The sequence below is a fragment of the Astatotilapia calliptera genome, chromosome 7, assembly GCF_900246225.1.
Source record: "Astatotilapia calliptera chromosome 7, fAstCal1.2, whole genome shotgun sequence".
Classification (NCBI taxonomy): domain Eukaryota; kingdom Metazoa; phylum Chordata; class Actinopteri; order Cichliformes; family Cichlidae; genus Astatotilapia; species Astatotilapia calliptera.
In genome coordinates, this window is record NC_039308.1 from 11,491,767 (window position 1) to 11,511,030 (window position 19,264).

Below are 19,264 nucleotides of genomic sequence, written 5' to 3' on the forward strand. Positions count from 1 at the left end.
TTTGACTAATACTTTGGCTTGCTGTGAAAAATTTGTGCACTTATTAGCATTACATTTTTTGTCTCTGTGTTGCACCTGTATAGTTTATGGATTGCTTACTAACCAAGCTAGCTAGTTTTAGCTCAAGTCCACCCTGTCATCCAAATATTGTCACTTCTTGTTCCTGAAAACCAATAAACACAACTGCAAGTCCATCATTGTTATCAGCCCGTACTCAGAGCCAGTGTCAGAATACGCACTGTATATGAGTACAGAGACCAGAACTCTAGAGTTGTCTAGTCTCTGTGCTGTAATGTGATCTGAAACATGACTGAAACTATCCTACGTATCATGCAAGTTAAACAAAAAATGTCTGAAGCTGGTCAAAAAGGACTTTTTCAAGAATCTTAGTAAACACAAAATGCACACAATTTTAAGTGAAAGTGTTTATTATTGAAGGGGGGAAAAATCCAAACCTACATGACCCTATGTGAAAAAGTGTTTGCCCCCTAAACCTAATAACTGGTTGGGACCGCCAGGACTTAAAAAGCCAGTCCAAAGTCTTCATTTTGTTTTTATTAAGAGGTGGACTTGCTGGTGTGTTTTGAATCATTGTCCTGCTGCAGAACTAGGTCATGAACAGACTGAACAGTGCCATTCTTCTTCAAGATGTTTTGGTAGACAGCACAATCCATAGTTCGATTTACCACAGCAAGTCTTCCAGGTCCTGAGGCAGCAAAAGAGCCTCAGATCTCACTACCATCACCATATTTTACTATTGGTATGATGTTCCTTTTCTGAAATGCTGTGTGGGAGTCAAATCTTTTTGGCTCTTTTTGGGGGAGGGGTTGGCTAATGTGAGATGAGCCTTCATGTTGTTTCTGGTCAGGACTGGTTTTCTCCTTGAACCCATGGATGACATTTTTGCCCAGACTCTTTCTTATTGTTGAATCATGAACTCTGACCTTAACTGAGAAATCTGAAGCCTGCAGTCCTTTATTGTTGTTCTGGGTTCTTTTGTGACCTCCTGGTTTGAGTGCCATTGGAGTAATTTTGGTAGGCCGGTCACTTATTGGAAGCTTCACTGCTGTTCTTTTTTTCTGTTTTGTGTATAATGACTCTCACTGTGGTTCAATAGAGTCCCAAAGCCTTAGAAACATCTTTGTAACCCTTTTCAGACTGACAGATGTCGGTGACTTTATTTCTCAGGTATTCTTTAAAGCGTGATATGAAGTGTTGCTTTTTGACGTCTTTTAGCCTGTTTTATTTTGTCAGACATGTTCTATTTAAGTGATTTCTTGACTCAGCAGGTCAGGCCTGAATGTGTTTAATGAAACTGAGCTCAGCTTTCCAAAGCATGTGGTTAATCACAGTTAATTCATGATTTAACAAGAGGGGCAATTACTTTTTCACACACGAGCAGTAGGCTTGGATAACTTTTCTGAATTCATCAATGAATTCATCATTTAAAAAATGCATTTTGTGTTTACTCAGGTTACCTTTGTCTAATAATAAGAATTTGTTTGATGATCTGAAACATATAAGTGTGAAAAATATGCAAAACACTATGAGGAGGCAAACACTTTTTCACACCACTGTATATACATATACATATGCGATGATCATTAACAGAAGATAATATTCACCTCCTTTTCTTTTTTTCTTTTTTAAGACAGTACGAGAGGTATTTGGTAATAATAAGTTATAAGTTATTTTGTACTTCTGTCCAGCGCTTTGGTCAATGTTGCTGTTGTAAATAAATGTGCTATATAAATAAAACAAACTTGAACTTTGAACCTTTCCCCCTCCTCACTCCATTCATCCCAGACTGAACAGAAATGAGCATCCTCACATTAACCACACCCACTCACATTTACACCTCCCCTCTTTTCTTCACCAGCTCTGTGTTGTCTTGTTGTTTGTCTAAGTATTTAAATCCTGTGATGTACCACTCTAAATGTATTCCTTAAAATACTGCTCACAAAAAAGAGAAACAAAACTGCTGTCAGATCCCTCAATAGATGGTGGAGACCAAAAAGTGAAACAAAGTTTAGAATGTCTGACTTACATTACGTTTGTAGATACAAAAAAACAAGTGAATGAAAATGTTTCCACTGCATTAAAGGTGCAAGCATTAAAAAGCAGGTATTGCTGGTTAAGATAGCTGTAACTGACCTTATATTGACAACTCTTTTATCACCAAACTGCTTTACTGCAAAAAGCAGCTTTCAGGACAATTAGGTATCGAATGGAAATGTCCCAAAAAACACAGACGCAAGAAAAAAAGCCAAGCAGTAAGATGGTTTTCCCCTGACTTCAGCAGTCAGGGTGTATAGAGCTAACGTTGACCATTTCTCCTCAAGCACATTAGCCACATCAGTCAGGACCTGAGAGATCAGCACCCTGTAATCCACAGGCATCCATCTCGTTCAAACTGCAGCCAATGCACCTGATTTCAAGGCTTTTCAAGGGATTTTTAGCAGGGATTATAGGCTGCATGGGAAAGAAGAGGGGGCTCAATGAACCCAACTGTTAGAGACAATAGAACGAAGATTAAAGAAAGTTATAGTATTGCTTATCAGTTTTACACAATTCTACATAAATTTTACTCCTCTCCTTTCATCTCTGTGTCCTCAGTGTTGACTTCTTCAGTGTCACTGCATATTACACACTAAGTTGTGGGTTCATTCCCTCTGCAAATAGATGGCAGAACCAGCCCAGTTCTCAACTGCTGTGAGATTATTGCAAACTCTAGATTGATTTCTCAAACTTATCATTACAGTATCAAGAATATTAAAAGATAAGAAAACTAGCTAAGACAGTAGAATAGGTAACTTCAGCTAAGTTAACATGATACAGCTAGCTAACACCCATAGTGTATAGGAGACTATCTAGAGGTTATAGTGATAAAAATAGAGTAAATTAACTCAATGAAGTGTGGAATTACAGTGCCTGCGTCATTTTATTGACTGCTGCAGCTGTCTACCATAATCATTATCAAAATGATCATTATCTGTGTTTATATGTTTAACATTTCAGAAATCACTCAAAGAAAATTCTGAAGTGGAGTACAGACTGAAGGGAAAGCCCCTACCACCTAAAAAACATACCAAATATAATAATATAATTATATATTATATATTATTATATTATATATCATATATAATAATTCATTAAAAATGGTGGAACATTTATGCCGGCTCTGTCCAACACTAAACTAAAATAATAAATAACAGATAAAAACAGTGTTGCCCTTAAAGCAAAAATTTTAAAGCAGTTTCCATCCTCTAATGTAAACCATGACTGGAAAGGCTTGTCATGAGTAGTTAGTGTAAAAGAGGATAAAACACACTTGACTGCTTGTCTACTAAGCTTTTACATATTACAGAGCCCGACTGACTGGTTTTAGCTTATCACAGCTACACCATTGTTAAGTCAAATGTCAGCCAGCAAAAAACAAGAATTTGTAGTACAGGCATTAGGTAATTTGTTTAGTCAAATGCAAAATACAAAAAATAAAGAAATATTTTTGAAATATTTATCATGTCTATATTAATGTAATGTCATATAACTGTATTAAAATGAATCCAAAATATGCTAATATGGATAAAGAATTTTCTAAACTTATAAACTGGTGTCAGAGCTTTTACATTCTTTTATTATTTAAAAGAAAAAAATCAGAGCTTTTAGGAAAATATCTAAATTTAAGTGTTTTGAGTTAGCACTCATTTTTTAAAGACTGCTTGAATAACATTTAAAGTAAACCAGAGACTACGCAAAATTCAGAGGTAGCAGTGAAGCAAGGAAGAAGTAAAAGAAACAAAAATGAAAAAAAAAGTCTAAACTAAAAGCTTTCCAAGGTCATTTTCTTCTTCTCATTAAAATACATGAAAGAGGGTGTGAGGACTTACCTGAGGTGTTCAGACAGATGTTGTGTTGTTCTTTTTTTCTGCCAGGAGCAGGCTGCTTCAGTGTGACACAAGGTATAATGCCAACAGCACAGCTTCAGCATCCTTTGTATCACTATCCTCACTGACAGCCTCCTCAGCACACACACACTGTAGTAAGAGCATCGCCCCTCCTCCCTTTCTCTCTTCATTTCCCCTTCTCTCTCGCTCTCTCTCTCTCTCTGTTCAACTAAATCCGTCCACTCTCATTTCATCAGCAGAAGATGAAATGGTGAGGTCACAAGTGCTGCCAAAGTGAGCTATTTAAGTCAACCTAAATACAATTCACCATGCAAAGTATTTGTACTCCACTGTATCTCAGATACAAATGTTGCCTTTTTTTTCCTACTACATTTACATCTCAGTTAATGTATTGATGGATACATCTTATATGTAATCAAATGATACGTTTTTGCATAGTTATATAGACTACATTAGATTTTTCTTGCCACAACCTTATTTTGGAATTGCCATTCCAAATTGTTTATTCTGTTTTTAAAGCACTACAGAACTATATGAAATAGTTACTGAATAAAATGCATATTTATTGACACATAACTATTAACAATACAATCATGTCACGTGACATCACATACAAGCAAATTCCATGTTGTCATTTTTTTCATCTATTTGCTTTTAGTCCTTTTAGTCTTTCACTGGTATTTATTATCTTTTTCTATTTTTTGCTTGTTGGTGTCGTTAAAATTAGTCTGTAACTTAATTGTATTGGTCTTACTTGCTTTATAAAGAAAGCTTAATATATAATAGTAGTAGTAAAATATATTTTATATTGTACTGCTACTTCTACAGGAACTGAATGTTTTTCCTTTTTGTTTTATGGATTTTAAAACCACTCCCATCCATTAAAATTTTCTTCTTATTCATGCACTGCAAAAAGCTTACATTAATGTACCATATGGGAATATTTTCTAATAGGTCTATTTTTAGTGCTTTCTTATCCCTCAAGCAAAACAGCTGCACTTATTATGTGCAATACAATGCAAATCCAATAGGCTTTCTGCACTGTGCAATTAGGGCCCATAATGATTATGTAATTCTATTATTCCGCAAAGGTAGCCCAGAGATAACCTTAAGCAATTTTCTAGGCTAGTCACTGGAGCAACAAAGCCAAACGCTGTTATTGTAATTCACCCTAATATGTGAAATGCACCTTGGGGTCGCAGTAGTGAAATAAGGCTCACTGTGAGTGAAGCCACTTTGATTTACTGAATTATGGTTGGTGAATCCCACAGATCTGCTTTCTGTCATCTAAAAGTTCAGCTTAATCTGAACAGCTGCCAGTCATTCAAACTGTGCAAAAGGCTGACCCGCCATTGCCCTCTTGTGGCTCTTTCATTGTACAGTGAGTTATCTGCCAATGGCGTTCCCCTCTCTGATGCCCTGTAATAACACTATATTACAGACTTAATTGACCATAAATTTCCCTGGTTTAGAGAATTGCTCAAAATTATAACTTAATTCAAGCTTGAAAAAAAGTGCCACAACAGGGTTTTTGTAAACCACAAGATTTGAGCAAAGTGTCATGCAACAAAAAATGGGCATTTGAGTTGGGCTTACATTTATTAAAGAATAAAAAGTCTTTTCTTAGTCTTCACATTTCAGATTTTTGCATCCTCATACAAACACACAGGAAGTGAAACAGACTTTAAAAATTAATGAATTACTTAATTAAATGGTGCAGTTTTATTTACAGAATACTTAGGGGGATTTTTTGTTACAAGCGAAACTTCAGAATAAATTAAATAAATAAATAATTTAAATAAACTAGATCACTGTGTAAAACTATATGTAAACACAGAGAAAAGTATTTTTATATTTTCTGATCCCCTCTTTGTTTGTTTGTTTGGTTGCTTGCTTGGTTTTGTGTATTACGTGTTGTTAAAAGCTAAATCATTCTTTAAGCGTTTTTATATCCAACAGATGTGAGAACTATTGATGAATAGAAGACCAACATCCACCCTGATTAAGAAGTGCCTGGAAGCCTAGTGCAATAACATCAACACAAGACCTATGGCCTATGGGGTTAGGGTTGGCCTGTGCCTCAGAGCCCTTGGTGGCCTGATTGTGCTGGCTGGTGTCCTTCCTGGGCTTTAGTTCTGTGCACTGTCCTTTGACTCCTGCAGTGCTGTGGGTTCCTCTTCCTGTCTGTCCATGCTGCCTGGGTTACAGCTGGTTGTTGTAGATTGTGTAAAGGTGATCCACAGACTAGCCAACACATAGTAGCAGGAGGTAAGATGCAAGCTGGGACAGTATACACTCAGAGAATAAGTGGTTGTACAGAAACCAATGGTGGTTGAAAACAGGACTAAGGTCCTGTGTAATGTCACGTTTCACCGACCAGTAAAGCACTTTTGGACCAGGACCAAGCACAAGGAGCTGTGTCATGGGTTGTCATTGAGTGGTTGTCAGTTGAGGCCAACCACACATGATCGCAATCGGGATTCACCTGCTGACAACGAGCCTTGTCAACAGTCAGCTATTTAACAGTGTGGCTGGGCTTCGATCAACGCTGGATCGTTCAGTGTATCTATTAGTACAATTCCAGCTCATAAAAACTGAAGTGTGTCACAGTCCGTCATGTTGCAAAGAACTCTTGTAAAATCATTACGTCTTGTTTTGTTGGGTTACCACGGGAGGAGAAACGAAAGGAGTGAGCACTGCTGTTTGGATTACTCTTACACAGAGCACCACACGGGAGTCAGGAATTTTGCCATGGAGGAAATTGCTGTTTGGGACACTGTTTGCTTCAAGTTGGTTATTCTTACACTGTAACTAAATTTACTGTGGTTCACCAGGAAAGTCCTGCGTTTGGGTCCTGTCCTTAACAAAGCATGTCAAGCTGAAGGGTACAGTTGTGATAGATGTGGCAATCCGAATGGAGACAAACATCAGAAAGAAGAGGAATGAGAATATAAGTACAAAGTGCTGAAGGAATAACTAGACCAGATGCAGAAGGTAAAATCTAAAGTAGTCAGGTTTGGTTGTAAAGAGGTGGTAAAGTAGGTCATCTACCAACTGTAAGGCTGGTGGAAGATATTATAAACATACATGTCAACAAGAAATAAAATTGCTCTGGTAGTATGTGTGTCCTTCTCAAGCTCAAATCCTCTACATAATGGACGGGAGTTTTGAAATTCTACTCGGTATATTAATTGTTCCTAGAACTCTGATCTTCTGGATAGAGACCTCAGATGTTTTGCCTGGAGTCTAATTCAACCTGAGCTAAGGGTAAAAGACAGTCACAGGTTTTTGGGTTTTTTTTCCATTTTGTTTAGGGGTTTTGTGATTTTTGGCAATCGTGGAAGAAAAAATAAAAGTGTGTTGAGAAGATGGAAGAATTGTTCCATATCCATTTTCCATATTTTCAATATATTTTTCTTGGCCTCTTCGGCCAAGAAAGGTTATACTGGGCTGGAGGGAAGAGCGTTGATGCAGTGTCAGGGAGAGTGCTTTTTCCTTACTGAAAACACCTTGAAGGTCATGATACTCCTTAGGAACGAGCGAGAGATCGGGAGAGGTTGTGTCCGTGGGCTTAGTGGAACTGGGAGTCAAAGGCAGAGCTGGATAAAGACAGAGGGAATCAAAAGTTAAATTCCAATTAAATACATTGCCCGTAGTCCAGTACAAGTGCGGGTTGTGCTTCTTAAGCAAGGGAAAAGTGAGGATAAGTGGAGTGTCTGGGGATGGGAAAGTGAAGAAGGTTATAGTTTCCCGATGTTTGCTTTATATGATAAGCTGGACGGGTTTGGTTTTGTGAGTGATGTGAGCAAAAACCTTGTTATTGAGGGCCAAGGCTGGGATGGGAGGTTCAAGGGACACCAATGGGAGAGCCAGCTGAGGGGTAGACCCATCTATTAAAACTGCTCACAACCAGAGTCCACGAAGGCTTGGAGAGCGTGAGAGGTTTGAAGTTAGTTGAGTCTCACAGGAAGCAGGAGGCTGGGTTTAGACTAACCTGAGCTGCCCACCAGTACCCCTGAAACTACTGCCAGCCAGGGCTTTTTGGCAGGCGGGCAGGCGGCAATGAAATTCCCAGGGCGAACACAGTACAGACACTCCTGAGCGCGAAAATGCCTGATTTGCATGGGCTCAACAGGCTCCCCTGGTAACAAGGTAGAGGGCTGGGCGGTTCTAATGACTCCAGCGCGAAAGACACTGGTGGGGCGAGGAGCCCTGACCGAGGGTCACCAACTCTGGGTTCCTTTTCGGCTTCTCTTTCACTCAATTGATTATCGATGCAAAGGGCTAGTGCAACTGGCTCCTCAAACGAGGTTTGAAGATAGAGACATCCATGCCGCACTCACTCCTGCAACTTCTTGTATCCTGCATACTAGGACGGCTCCGGCAGAGGCTGCCGAAGTTGCGGGAGTGAGTGCGGCATGGATGTCTCTAACGACCGTGTACATTTCCTTCTGTGTGCCACTGATCGCCTAGCACTGCTTATCCATATATTGCAACACTTGCTCATGAGTCCCTAATAAAACTCCCTGTGATTTCACTGCGGTCCAGAGTAAGTCTGCTGGGTCCATGTCTGCCCAGATCGTACTTTCACAGGCAGCACAGGAATAAACCCAGAAGCAGACACTGAATTCAAAATTGTTCAATGCAAAGGTGAATTTATCTACTAGTGCACAGTGAATATAAACGCGGCGATTCTCGCGGAACGGCGGGTCTGGAATGAGAAAGGGAGAGAGAGAGGAGTTAGTGATGTGCACTTCCCCGGTGGGAACGTGATCGCACTATGGAATGTGTGGGGGGGCTTACTTGACACCAGGGTGAGCGGTACTCTGGGGGAAAGCGGGCGAAGGTCCGGTATGTCGGGAAGACGAGAGAGAAACGTCCTTCTGAGCGGAACTGCTGAAGATAGCGGACAGGAAACAGGAGGGTGTGTGATTCTTACTCTGAATCTGAATAAGTACGCGGGACCACTGTGTGCGGTAAGACCATCTCTTTTACTTCCTGTATTACCATCTACCGGCATGCATTGCCAGTGCGTAACACGAAATTACACAATCAAACAGTGAACACATACTGCCCATACAACAAATGTACCAGAGACAATTATGAATACACCACATCTCCCCTTTTAAACAAAAACAGAATATTCCTTTTCTCAGGACAGAACTTCTCTTTTTCAAAGCCATACAAGAACATCTGGCAAACAATCTGCATTACATTTTTAACCTTTTGTTTTTGTTTTCTTGTTCTTTTCTTTTCTTAACAACTCTTTTTAGCTTTATTTTACTGTGCTCTACAAAACCCTTATAACACAGTTACATAACAACAACCTTTTTTTTTTTCTTACAGATCTAACTTTTTAGGTTTAACTATTGGCCTCCCTGACTTGGTTCTGACCACATCAGTGTTAACAGGTGTAGCAGGGATCACACTGGGTGTTTGAGGCTTCTGCAACACAGGCACATTAGCAGGTTCATGCACAGGTGAACTTAAAGGAATCAAATGCACACGATTACGCCTCACAGTCCCTTGTGGTAACTCCACTGTGTATGATCGGGGTGTAGAGTGATTTTGGATAACAGTGCCTGTAGTTTTGACATCAGTCACCCAAACTTGCTCTCCTGGGGACAGGCTGCATAAAGGTTTTGCGCGGTGGCGCCTGTTGAAGTTTGCCATGTCCATCATCCTCTTCTCCCTTTCCTTTCGAGCGAGCAGTGCGTTGTCCGGCAGTGTGGGCTCCAGCTGCGATGGAAGCATCGGCAGTGTGGTTCGCAGACGTCTGCCCATTAAAAGCTCTGCAGGGCTGTATCTGGACTGCAGTGGTGTAGCTCTATAGGCAAGAAGAGCTAGATAAGGATCAGCTGCTTTTTTCAGAAGATTTTTTACAGTCTGCACAGCACGTTCTGCTTCTCCATTACTTTGCGGAAACTTGGGACTGCTTGTGATGTGTTTGAAGCCGTATGCTGCTGCAAAGTCTGTAAAGATTTGACCTGAATACTGTGGTCCATTATCAGACATGAGGACCTCTGGGATGCCGTGACGGGCAAAGAAAGATTTCAGGTGAGTAATGACATCGTTTGATTTTGTCCTGTTTAACAAAGCAATCTCAACAAATCTAGAGTGATAGTCAACAGCGAGAAGGTAAGTTTTCCCTCCCAGCTCGAAAAGATCTGTGCCCACTCTCTGCCATGGGCGGGCAGGGTATTCTGTTGGCATGAGTGGCTCACTGTTATTGTGTCTTTCTTGAATACACGTTTTGCACTTGAGCACCATCTCAGAGATTTGTTGACTCAGCCCGGGCCACCACACTGTTTGGCGTGCACGAGCTTTACATTTTACAACACCTTGATGTCCTTCGTGTAGTTTTTCCAGCACCTCGTTTCTCATTGCTGAAGGAATGACAAGCCGTGTGTCTTTTAACAAAAGGCCGTCTTCAACAGTGAGCGTGGCTCGGTCAGGCCAGTAATTTCGCAGTAAAGGCTCTTGTTTTGCATGTTCTGGCCAGCCTTCGGTGCACATGTCCATGACGCGAGCACACACACTGTCGCTTTTCAGTTGTTCCTTCAGTGTTTGCATATATGATGAACTGACAGGCATGTTTGCTACAATACTGTCGACATATATGTCTGTGCTTTCCATTAGCTCTTTGTCTGACAGGTTCATTGGTTTTTTCAGAGGTGAGCGGGACAAAGTATCTGCTGTCCAGAGCGATTTCCCTGGGGCGTACTGCACAGTGTACGAGTAACGCATGAGTCTCATTCTGAATCGCTGGATCCTGGGTGGCAAGAGATCCAGAGCTTGTCCTCCCAGTAAGGAAACGAGAGGTTTGTGGTCCGTTTCAAGACAAAAATGTTTACCAATCAGGAAATCACGAAAACGCTCACACGCCCATGTAGATGCCAGTGCCTCTTTTTCCACTTGTGCGTATCGTTGTTCTGTAGGAGAAAGGGACCTCGATGCATACGCCACTGGTCGCCATCCTTCTTCCCACAGCTGCAAAAGAACACCTCCGAGACCATAGGATGAAGCATCTGCTGATACTTTAATGTCTCTGTTGGGGTCATACATTGCGAGCACTGGGGGTGAGGTCAGGGCATCTCGTAATGTTTTGAAAGCTCTCACTTGGTCAGTTCCCCAATACCATGCGTTCTTTTTGGAAAGAAGATCTCGCAGGGCTTTGTCTTTTTCAGCTAAATGGGGGATGAACTTGCCCACTTGATTCACCATGCCCAGAAAACTGCGCAACTCTGACACATTAGTTGGCTCTGTCATTTCTGTAATTGCCTCCGTTTTCTTCGGGTCAGGACTGATTCCTGTATCCGCTATGATGTGACCCAAGAAAGCAACCTTGCTCTGGGAGAGCTCGCATTTTTCAACATTCAGCGTTATGCCTGCTTTTTCCAGTCTTTGCAGTGTAGCATGGAGACGGGAATCGTGCTCCTGATGGTTACGTCCCCACACCAACACATCGTCAATGTGACACACCACTCCTTCGAGACCCTCGATGACCTCCGCCATCATGCGCTGAAAGTGTTCGGGCGCTGAGTTGATCCCAAACGATAGGCGGTTAAAGTGGAACCGCCCAAAGGGTGTGATGAAGGTGGTGAGTTTGGCAGACTCATCGGACAGGGGAATCTGCCAGAAGCCCATGTTGGCATCCAGTTTGCTAAACACTTTGGCTCCTGCGAGCATTCCGAGACTTTGTTCAACCGATGGCAGCACATATTTTTCCCTGCACACATACTCATTTAGTCCGGTAAAGTCTACGCAAAGTCTTAGCCTAGGGCTGTTTTTCTTTGGAACAACAACCATGCCGGCACACCAATCCGTTGGTTCCTCAACTCGGGTAATGACACCAAGCTCTTCCATTCGTTGGAGTTCCTCTTTTACCCTTCCCATCAGAGGCAGAGGAAGCCTTTGCGGAGTTTTGAGTGAGTACGGCACAGCATTCGGTTTGAGTTTAATGTGATAGGCCCGCTGCACTTTCCCTAGACCATTGCAAAGTTTAGGGTAAGTAGTCTTCAGAGTGTCCATTGAAACCGCGTCAACTCGCACCAGCAGGCCAAGAGCTGTAATGGCGGGCAGGCCTAGCAGTGGAGTGCTCAGGTTTCTTACAACATAGACCTTCTCTGTTGTCTGTTTCGCTCCGTAGTTGAGCTGTAGCTTTGTAAAACCTGCAACGTCCAGTGGTGTTTTTCCAGGGCCTAACAAAGGTTTTTCTGGCTGCTGGAGAACTGGTCTGTGTTCGTTAGCAAAAATCTTTGATAAGTCCGAGTCAGCTATTACAGTCACATCTGCTCCAGTATCCAGTTTGAAAGTGATTTTTGCATCTTTCACTTGTATGTTGGCTGTCCACGCCTGGCCGTCACTGGAAACTGAGCCTAGGAAGAAACCTTGCTCCTCTTCCTCCTCAATACTTTGCACTGTCTTGCTTTGTCTGCAGACTCGCTGGTAGTGACCTTTTTTTCCACATAAATGACATTTTGCATCATTTGCTGGGCACTCAGGTTTCGGATGTGGAGAGCCTCCGCACTTGTAGCATTTGTTACTTTGTCTCTTGCTATATTGCTGTTGTGTTTTGACAGTTTTATTTTTGAACATGTTGAACTTTGTTTTGTCGTGCTTTTGTATCACTCTGTCAACTGTTTTCGCATTTACATGCATTACATTTGTTTCACTTCTCAAAGCTGACTGTTGCTTTTTGATTTCTTCTGACTGCCTGGCCATATTTATAGCTTTATCCAAGTCCAAGTCTTTTTCCATCTGCATGCGCTCAGACAGCCTCGTGTCGGCCAAGCCCACTACTATTCTGTCTCTTATCAGCTCATCGTGGAGCGGTCCGTAGTTACAGTGCTCTGCTAATGCATGCAAGGCAGTCACGAATGCATCAACAGTCTCATTCGGCTCTTGTTTGCGCATATTAAAACGTGCGCACTCATAAACAACATTTTTCCTGACAATGAAAAAGTTGTGGAAGCTATCTCTCACTTTAGCATAGTCCCGTTGGTCTACATCACTTAACTTTAGTCCTCTCAGGACGTCATCCGCTTCGTCTCCCATACAATATATGAGAGTGTTCACTTGATTTTCCTCCGAGCTCGCAGACAGATTACTTGCCTGACGGAATCTCTCGAAGCGACGGACCCATCTTGTCCATTCGTGTGGTTTGGAAAAATCAAAGGGCTCCGGTGGTTGGATGCTAAACGTAGCGCTGGGAGTGCTAGCCGCGGTGCTAACTCCTGCCCTCGGACGATCGTCTACGTCGTCATTCGGCATTTTGTTTCCACCTTCCCCTTCTCCTCACACTCGGCAGATGTATGGAGTCTTACGAGTCACACAGCACTTCTGACACCATGTGTGATTCTTACTCTGAATCTGAATAAGTACGCGGGACCACTGTGTGCGGTAAGACCATCTCTTTTACTTCCTGTATTACCATCTACCGGCATGCATTGCCAGTGCGTAACACGAAATTACACAATCAAACAGTGAACACATACTGCCCATACAACAAATGTACCAGAGACAATTATGAATACACCACAGAGGGGAGGTGAGTGTTCTTCTGATTATACAGCTAAGCAAAAGCGAGCGTCCTTACTGATGAGCAGCCTTTGAGCAGCGACAGGGCTGACTAGGTGAGTATTGAGAAGGCGTGGAAGGTGAACCAGGAAGCCACTACTGTGAACTGTTACTGTGAACATAACATACAACTACTCAGAAAACAACTCAAGGAAAACACAAGAGAGCCAGAGCCAATTTTACCGCCATAGTAAGGCAGACAATGTGGCAAAGAGTGGAGGTCCGGGCTGCTCCTTAAAACTGCTGCCTTACTGCCGGTAATGAGTTACAGGTGGGCTCGAAAGTTGCCACCCCTGGGTGCACAGCTCTCTCAGCAGGGAAGAGTAGTAGATCCCCGAAAGCTGACACTTAAGCCATGTCAGTAATTAAGAAATAAAAGGCTGTTGGTCCTGATAATATACCTTTCGAGGCACATAGATGTGTAGGAGAGAAGGCAGTGGACCAAATTGTTTGATATGAATGTCTTGGACGTCAATGTCAAACGTTTTTGGACTGAAGGTACCTGCATTGCAACCACACATTACTCACCAAATTTATGGGATTTGAGTTATTGCTTACTTTCTTCAAATTCCCCCCAAAATAGAGGAAAAGTTAAATGGATTGACTTATTATTATTTTTCTTGCTTGTAATTTTTTGTAACTAGTCACAGTTGAGCTAGTCAGTTTTATGGTGGGGTTTGAAATAAACCAGCCTCTCTTTACTAGAGGATGTGTCTTTTGATATTCAGGCTGTATTTTGATATTAGAAATATTAACCGCTTTTGCTGAATGCAGAAACATCACTTGACAGCATTCTTTGTCTTCATGTGGCTCACAAATGGGAACACTCACATTGGCTCCGAGAGCACGGTGACTGACTAATAAAGCCTGGGACTATTATGGTCTTCCACCAAGCTGATATTTACTTCGGGAGATTCTGAAAATATCCTTTCATCTACAGAAGCCTCTGAGGCAGAGGTTCCAACATGATTCTGTCACTTGCGTGTATTATTGCCACAACCCTCATTTTTCAGGATTTAGAGCTGGGGGGTTAAGTAAAACGTTAATCATAGTTTATCAGATAAATTCAAATACAATGCAGTTATCCTTAGTCAAAGTTAAATTTAGGAAGGTAGAGGAAAATTCAGAGGAATGAAAAACCTATGTCATTAAAAAAAAAGAGAAAGGAAAAGACAGAGAGCCATGGTTAATTACAAGTGACAGATAAATGCCAAATTCATGACCGGGCATGCTGAGAGCTTAAGGTCAATGACGTGTGGACCCTGTGTGTTTGTGTGTCTGCGTGTGCGCTTATAACTGCCTGCCTACCCAGAATAAAACTGCATGTCTCTGTCTAGTAATGTCATTAATCACCTTTGGTAATAAACACAGTTGACGCCAGGCCCAGAAACTGTACAGTTTCTTGATGGTTTGCTCTATATGCCAGAATCCCTGTAAGTGTGTGTGTGTGTCTGCAGCACAGATGTCATAACCAATTAACAACTTAGTAGCAACATAAAATACCCCTAATGAATTGTATCTGGTAATGCACTGAATCCTGTGAATGTGTGGTTGCGATCTGAAAAGGTGTCTTGTAGCAGAACTCAAATTGTCCCGAAAGAGTAACATTATTTTTCATTAGGAATCAGGCAGTATGTCTCCCTCCATCACTGAGTGTTACACTGAAATACCTAGCGAGAAAGAGGGAGGGCAAAGAGGCAATTCATATAAAGAGAGATACAACTAGAAAAATTTAAACTGCAATAAGTGTTATTTTCTGTTTTTTGTTTGCCACTTTGAAGAAGCAGAATATATTGTGACATCACATTACTGGACCATTGTTCATGCATGTCTGATTTGTGTACGAATATACCATGTTGTGGCAGAGGTGTGATCTCTGGCTCTGCTGCAGGGGAGGGGTGATATGGCAGGCTCAAAAAGCAGGGCTGTGCAGGCTGCCAGGGACGCTGTGGACAATCCAGTAATCAAAATCTCCCATATTTAAATGACGCTGGGACCAGAGCAGGAGAGAGCTGGAGAGCTGTCCAACTGGAGCTGAAAAGTACCAGTAAAGTTTTACATTTACAATAAAAATTGCTTCACAAGCACATTCTGTCTAGTGTGTGGTGACTGGGGTTCACACATGTGTTTGAAAGTTATATTGTGGATGCTGGCCAGCCACTGAATGGTGAGCTCGTGTGTTGTAAAATGACACAGCCATACATATGAGCGAAATGAAAACCGTTCACTGAATGAAATGAAACTTTCCAAATTGGTAGCAGCAACTAGGGGTCATTGAGTCAATAATGCATGGCTAGAAGAAGGAAAAAAAGCATCTTGAAGAACATATATTAGATCATATATTTGTGTGATCACAGCACTGTCTTACTGGCTGGAAGAAGGAAAAACATTTGCTTAAACAACATTGGTACTCCTGTCTACTTTATTACAACACCTTTAATTGCTGTAGTTTCATAATGCTGTGCTACGTTTTGCACCTTACATGTGACAGTTATCTTGGCTGGAGCTACATAGTAGCATTGCTAGAATCAATGAAAATCATTGTGCTTTGTTAAAAAAAAAATCGTTTTTTTTAAAACAGCTTTTATGTTGCAACAGCAGGCTTTTGTTCCTCAGCTAACAATGTAAAGTATTTTAATATATAACAGCATTTCATTATATACGACTTTTACATTAAGACTTTTTGTCAAGGCAATGGCTAAATGTAAAAATGCTGTAGGGGCAGAAATAAGTAGAAGTATTTTTGGCTGCTCAGCTGTATGAAATGAAGAAAATAACATGTCTAGCATGTCTCATCTGGTCACAACAGCATGCTCTGAAGCTGTCATCCTGGCCTCGGGTCAGTGAGATGTCAGAGAAGCGTCTGGGTGAGCAAAGACACCCAGGAGCAAGGAGACAAGGAACCCTTTAAACAGATTAGGAACTAGGTGATTTATTATTTAGACTGTGTTTAATGAAGCACTTTTTAATTGTGTGTAATTTTACGCTAGACACTGCACTTCTTCTGATTCATCTGCAACACTGTGGAAACAAAGGGCAGCCTCTGGAGATGAAAAATTAAGCCTTACTGCAGTTCGTCTAGGTACCAGTTGAGGCTGGGTGCAAATGAGATTCAGTCCCCTCTAAACTTTCATGTTGAAATGTCTATCATTACAGGATTTAAAAAGCATTTTTATGACATGACATCAAACAAAATCTTAGCCTCTAAGGATAGTTTCCTTTATAACAACTCCAGGGCCAACACGTTGGATCAACTTTTTTATAACTCATCCACCTGGATAATTGAGTTATGGGCATTACCATATTGATTGACAGATGTTCCAATCCTAGTCATCATCTCTGAGGTCTCATCCACTACCAGGGGCAGATCTAAAGAAATTTTCTTAGGGTGGCATGGAAATCAAGTGGGGTGGCATAATTACACAAATGCAGGAGTTACATTCCGCATGGTTAAAGTACATCAAATGCAGTAAGTATAGACATGTTTAATATAAATATATTTTGTAACTGTAATATTTTCTTTAACCCACATAATTAAACATTTCAGTTACATAAAACATGCAAATTTTGATTTTATGTACTATATAGTCTATATAATAAATAAGTATGTAGTCCAGTAATTCTTAAAAATGTAGTAATCATATAACTCTTAGTACCATTAATGTTATTATTATTATTATTATTGCTGTTGTAGTTATCATTTGATCATTATTTACATTTCCAAAACACCATGTGCCAAACGATTCTTAGAATTACAATTTTAAAAAAAGTTCTGAAAATGGCCTTAAGGCTCTTGTTCTTTCCTGGTTGGCACATCTCTGCAACATTGTTTGGAAGTCTGGTGGTGGAACACGGCACCAGCACTTTATCCTCTGAAGAACAGTGTCGACAAGTTTGCCCAATTGGTCAATATGTGTGTGTGTTTTCGGACTTTGAGGCCGCATTTAACTGCATCTCTTAGGGCTGTTTTGTAGCATGAGGCATCATGTCTGTTGTTACAAACTGGGCATTAGTAGAGTTGCAGTGACAGCTTCAGGTTCACATTGTTGGAATGATTCTGTTGATGGTTTTTGAACAGAACTTTTACGTACATACATTGGTGTAAAAAAGTGTTTCAGATCATTGAACAAATTTAAATATTAGACAATGATAACACAACTAAACACAAAATGCAGTTTCTAAATCAAAGTGTTTATTATTTATGTCAAGGTGCGTGGTGAGAACAGGACCCAAATGCAGGACTTTCCAATCAAAGACAGTGCGTTTGATTTACAGTGAGACATGTAAACAATCGTGAAACAGCTTTCAAAGAAGTGGTTTCCGTGAACGTGCTCCCAACTCCCGCTCCGTGCTCCGTGGTGTGACAGGCAAACAACTCCAACACTTGATATTTACAAATGCTCCAATCCCATGACACACTCCTCTCCAAGTTCCTAACAAGACAAGGTGTAGAGATCAGTTTGGTGAACTCACAAAAACACACAGACTATTTCCACTCAGAACTGGGACTTCACTAACTCAGTAACTGAACGATCCAGCGTTGACTCAAGCTCAGTCAAACAGTTTAGTAACCACTTTGCGAAAGTGATCAGCAGCACCTGGAATCTAGATGGAAGACAGGTGTGGCTGGCTTCAGCGTGGGAAAGACCTTCTGGCCTGATGACGCCTATAAACTGGCACACTGGAAAACACACATAGACATAAAGGAGGAGCCAAAAAAAAAAAAAACACAAAGAAAAACACACACACAAGCAGCAGATCGACTGGCGGAGACGATCACAATTTAGGAGGGAAAATCTAAACCTACATCGTATATAGTGAAAATAAAAATGAATATTTAGGGAAAGAGATTGAGAGATATGTCACTGTAAGACACTATATAAAAGTTACTAGACCAGTTCTAGGTTGCAGGAGTGGTGGAGCACAGCACAGTGAAGAGACCAGAACCGGAAACCTTTAAATGAAAAGCTGGCATAAAACAAAAAACATATAAACTAAACAAAATCAGTGGGAGCTAAGTAGGTCACACTTAACTTTTCATAGTTCAAGATAGTTTTATAACTAAAACTATCAAACCCAACCTTGTTCCAGATTTTGCTGTCAAAAAATATTTGGCATGATGTCTTCATTCAGAATGAATTCAAGTATTATCTCCTTCCTGTCTATTAGTGCCATCACATTGGATGAACTGGTGCGACTGATCCCAAAACTCAAACAAGTACGAGAGGGACTAAAGCTCTGTGATTTAGATGATGTGTGGGCACACCCTCATCAGATTTGCCAGTAGCTCTTAGATTTAAAGCATTTAAAACAAAAGGCAGAAAAGCAACAATAAAAGTTAAAACCTCAAGATGTTTTCCAACATTTTCGGACATCATTTTAGAGACAACCTTAAACATTACATAATACTTACCACTTTGTTAATTCTTGTTGATGGCTAACATGCAGCAGAGGATAATTTACACTTGGCACTGTCTTTATGGATCCTTAGTCCATTTTGCACCAATTTACAGTTGGCTCTACAATAGATGTGCCTGGTTCAACTTCCAGTCACAGCCGCGACAAATGTCCAACGCAGTTCATAGAAGCAGTGCCAAAGTCTTAAAACTATTAAAGTCTTGAGAAAATAGGTTCTCCAGAAAAGGCTTCACAGTCTGAAGTGTTTCTTTGGTAGAGTGGGGCTTCTGCTGCTGCTCTCTTCCTCTGCAGCCTCTCTCTTCACACCCTGTACAAACATCTTTAGAAACTGACAGAGCTCCGACATGATACCTCTGCCC

The 19,264-nt window shown here is 41.1% G+C and overlaps 1 protein-coding gene across 3 annotated transcripts in view; it reads right to left on the reverse strand.

Moving 5' to 3' along the window:
* The window catches only part of rph3aa (rabphilin 3A homolog (mouse), a), a 49,899-nt gene extending 45,883 nt beyond the window's left edge, over positions 1 to 4,016 (reverse strand). For all 3 annotated transcript variants that reach the window (XM_026173048.1, XM_026173049.1, XM_026173047.1), the window contains exon 1: positions 3,891 to 4,016. In XM_026173048.1, the coding sequence (XP_026028833.1) occupies positions 3,891 to 3,991 (101 nt within the window). In that variant the 5' untranslated portion in view covers positions 3,992 to 4,016. The remainder of the gene's footprint in view (positions 1 to 3,890) is intronic.
* Between the last annotated feature and the right edge of the window lie 15,248 nt (positions 4,017 to 19,264).